Source organism: Aulonocara sp. 'chitande type north' Nkhata Bay, unplaced genomic scaffold (genome assembly GCF_057382095.1).
Source record: "Aulonocara sp. 'chitande type north' Nkhata Bay isolate Kocher_YH1m ecotype deep benthic unplaced genomic scaffold, A_spYH_male_GT1.1 unmapped_scaffold_29, whole genome shotgun sequence".
Lineage (NCBI taxonomy): Eukaryota > Metazoa > Chordata > Actinopteri > Cichliformes > Cichlidae > Aulonocara > Aulonocara sp. 'chitande type north' Nkhata Bay.
In genome coordinates, this window is record NW_028234361.1 from 253452 (window position 1) to 256031 (window position 2580).

Below are 2580 nucleotides of genomic sequence, written 5' to 3' on the forward strand. Positions count from 1 at the left end.
AAAAAGAAGGGGGGGAAAGAGGCGTAGGAGGGGGTGGAGCGTGCGCACTAGCATACCGGCGACGGCTGTTTCCTTTCACTAAAAGGAAAAAAATAATAAAATGTGTACTTCACGTTACGGTTGAAACTGGGGTTTTTTTTGTGTTTTTTTAATTTTTATTTTATAGAAACAATTTTTGCTCATAACCAATTGACAGGGGATTTCTTAAAATCACCCCGCAGTTCTTCAGCTGAGACACCTGAGTTAGAAAACACAAACACTGCAGTTGTCTTTGTACAAACTTGTACAAACTCTGTTTTGACCTTGTATACTGTATTTCCCCAGCCCCTCTATTTTGAAACTAAAACTATTGAACCTTAATTCAATTTCTCACTTCACATAATCGTTTCACTTTTGCCTTGAAGTGTTACTTTTAATTTAATTTAATTATTTTTTTATGACGCATGTTCTCTGGTGAGTTCAGGTACATCTGTAACTTCAAGTGGAAGAGTTGCATGTGAGTTAAAAATTTTCTATAATACCAAAAAAAAAAAAAAAAAGACAAAATACTGACGTTTTTGTCGAATAATCTGTCTGACATGAGGGATAATATAGCATTTGCATTTTAACTAAAAGACTCGCGCACTGACACTATGGGCACATTTTTAGAAATCTATTTAATTCCACAGAAAGGTTAGCCACTTTAGTGTTTCACTTGTGACCTATGAAGTACCCCCGAAATTGTATCATATTAAACAACAACAACAACAATAACAACAACAATAAACACTCGAGGACTTTAAAGAGTTTAATTTTTTCCGAGGTTTGAGAGCGCTCACCCCGGCTCGGGGCTCCACAGATGTGCTGGATGAGAGCTCCTTGCTGCAGACTGCAGCGGAGTGTTTGACAGTCAAACTTGAAACAGTCTTTGGAACTGAAACGGTCTCTGCCAACACGAACACATACCCCAAACAGTTCGGTAAATATGTACAGTTTCTCGCAGCTTCAGTTTTCAGCAGCTACCAGAACTTGCCTACCGTCTGCATCCTCCCAGCAGCCTCGCACTTCATCTGCGGGCAGTACTTGCGTGTGTGAGCGCTGTCACCGGTGGCTTCGCAGATCGGGCAAGTGTAGTTCCGGAGGACGGGGCAGAAAACTATCCCGTCGTCTGATTTGAGCTTGTGAGATAGGTACACCCTCGGAGTCTCCCCGTTCTGCTTGCATAAGCGGCAGTAGTCCGAGGATGAGGCGCTGCTGCTGGTGTCCGACGCGCTGCTGGTCGGACTGGACTGTGATGAGTTTTTGGAGGATTTCTTCCCCCGAGTGGAAGTGTGGACCTTACTCCAGGGGGGCGCTTGTCCCTTCTTTGGACGCTCGGTGTCTCGGTTATCAACCTCACGGTTGCTGCACAGTTTCTCGAACACTTGGCTCAGATTCATGTAGTCGTGCCACATGTTAAAGCTGTCCCCACCAGTGAGGATCGAGTTCTGGACCTCCAGTTGTCTCGGCATTGTGGTCATTTTTTGGCAGAAGTAAAACTGAGAGTGTGTTTGGAGCGCCTCATATTTATAGCTCACTGAAGAAGGTTTTAAAATGCAACAATGTTCGGAGATAGAGAGAAAAAAAAAAGAACTTTGGTGCAGGTGCAGGTGCAGGTGCAGTCTTTTATGTAGCTTTCTGGTGACCTTAAAAGAACCTTTACGAAGCCCGTTGACAGGCCTTTAATCGAATGATCGGTTGGTTGATTGATAACAGAAAAAAAGGACACATAAGATGGACATAAAGGACTGAAAACACCAAGAGCAAAATATTGCATCGCACTCATTTATGTAGTTTATTTTTAGATTAGATAATTTTGCAAAATAACGCAGCAAAATAAATAATAAGAGCCGGGATGTGCAGACTATTTAGCACTGAAAAAACTCCGTCCATGTGAACAGAATCAGGTGTTACCTTACCTGTTGATTAAATATCAAGACTATTTAGCAATAAGCTTACTTTAAAGGCTCGTAATAGGTGAACTGTCTTGGTATAGTTGAGTCACGCAGAGTTCATGGTCCATGTTGTGTTACTTGTTGTTTGTGTGTGTGTGTGTGTGTCACCCGATGACCCCTGGCGCCGGAGCGTCTAGACTACATTAGAGGTGTGTCACAGCAAAGAGCCGCACCTGCGCTCAAAGAGAGCACATACATAGAGGTGAGGTATGAGGATAAATGGATAGATGCGGTCCTTTTTCGAAGCTGAGCGCACAGTTGTATTTCCTGCACAATCACACACGAAGTGAGGCTGTGTTTATGCCGGTTATACCATGAATATACACCCTGCAGGCACCACTTGTTTGTCAAACTGTTTATGAAGCAAAAGTCACATTTCTGTTTATTTACAAAGCAAAAAGAAGGGGGGGAAAGAGGCGTAGGAGGGGGTGGAGCGTGCGCACTAGCATACCGGCGACGGCTGTTTCCTTTCACTAAAAGGAAAAAAATAATAAAATGTGTACTTCACGTTACGGTTGAAACTGGTTTTTTTTTGTTTGTTTGTTTGTTTTTTTTATAGAAACAATTTTTGCTCATAACCAATTGACAGGGGATTTCTTAAAATCAC

At 42.5% G+C, this 2580-nt stretch overlaps 1 protein-coding gene across 1 annotated transcript; it reads right to left on the reverse strand.

Moving 5' to 3' along the window:
• Positions 1-254: 254 nt before the first annotated feature.
• Positions 255-1666, reverse strand: LOC147300585 (nanos homolog 2-like). The gene has a single exon (XM_086285113.1). It carries the CDS (start codon positions 1497-1499, stop codon positions 999-1001), a length of 501 nt encoding a protein of 166 aa, XP_086141239.1. The 5' UTR covers positions 1500-1666; the 3' UTR covers positions 255-998.
• Positions 1667-2580: the final 914 nt, after the last annotated feature.

Excerpts from the sequence above, each read along its gene's own strand:
- LOC147300585 (XM_086285113.1), bottom strand. The coding sequence starts at position 1,499 with ATGACCACAATGCCGAGACAACTGGAGGTCCAGAACTCGATCCTCACT.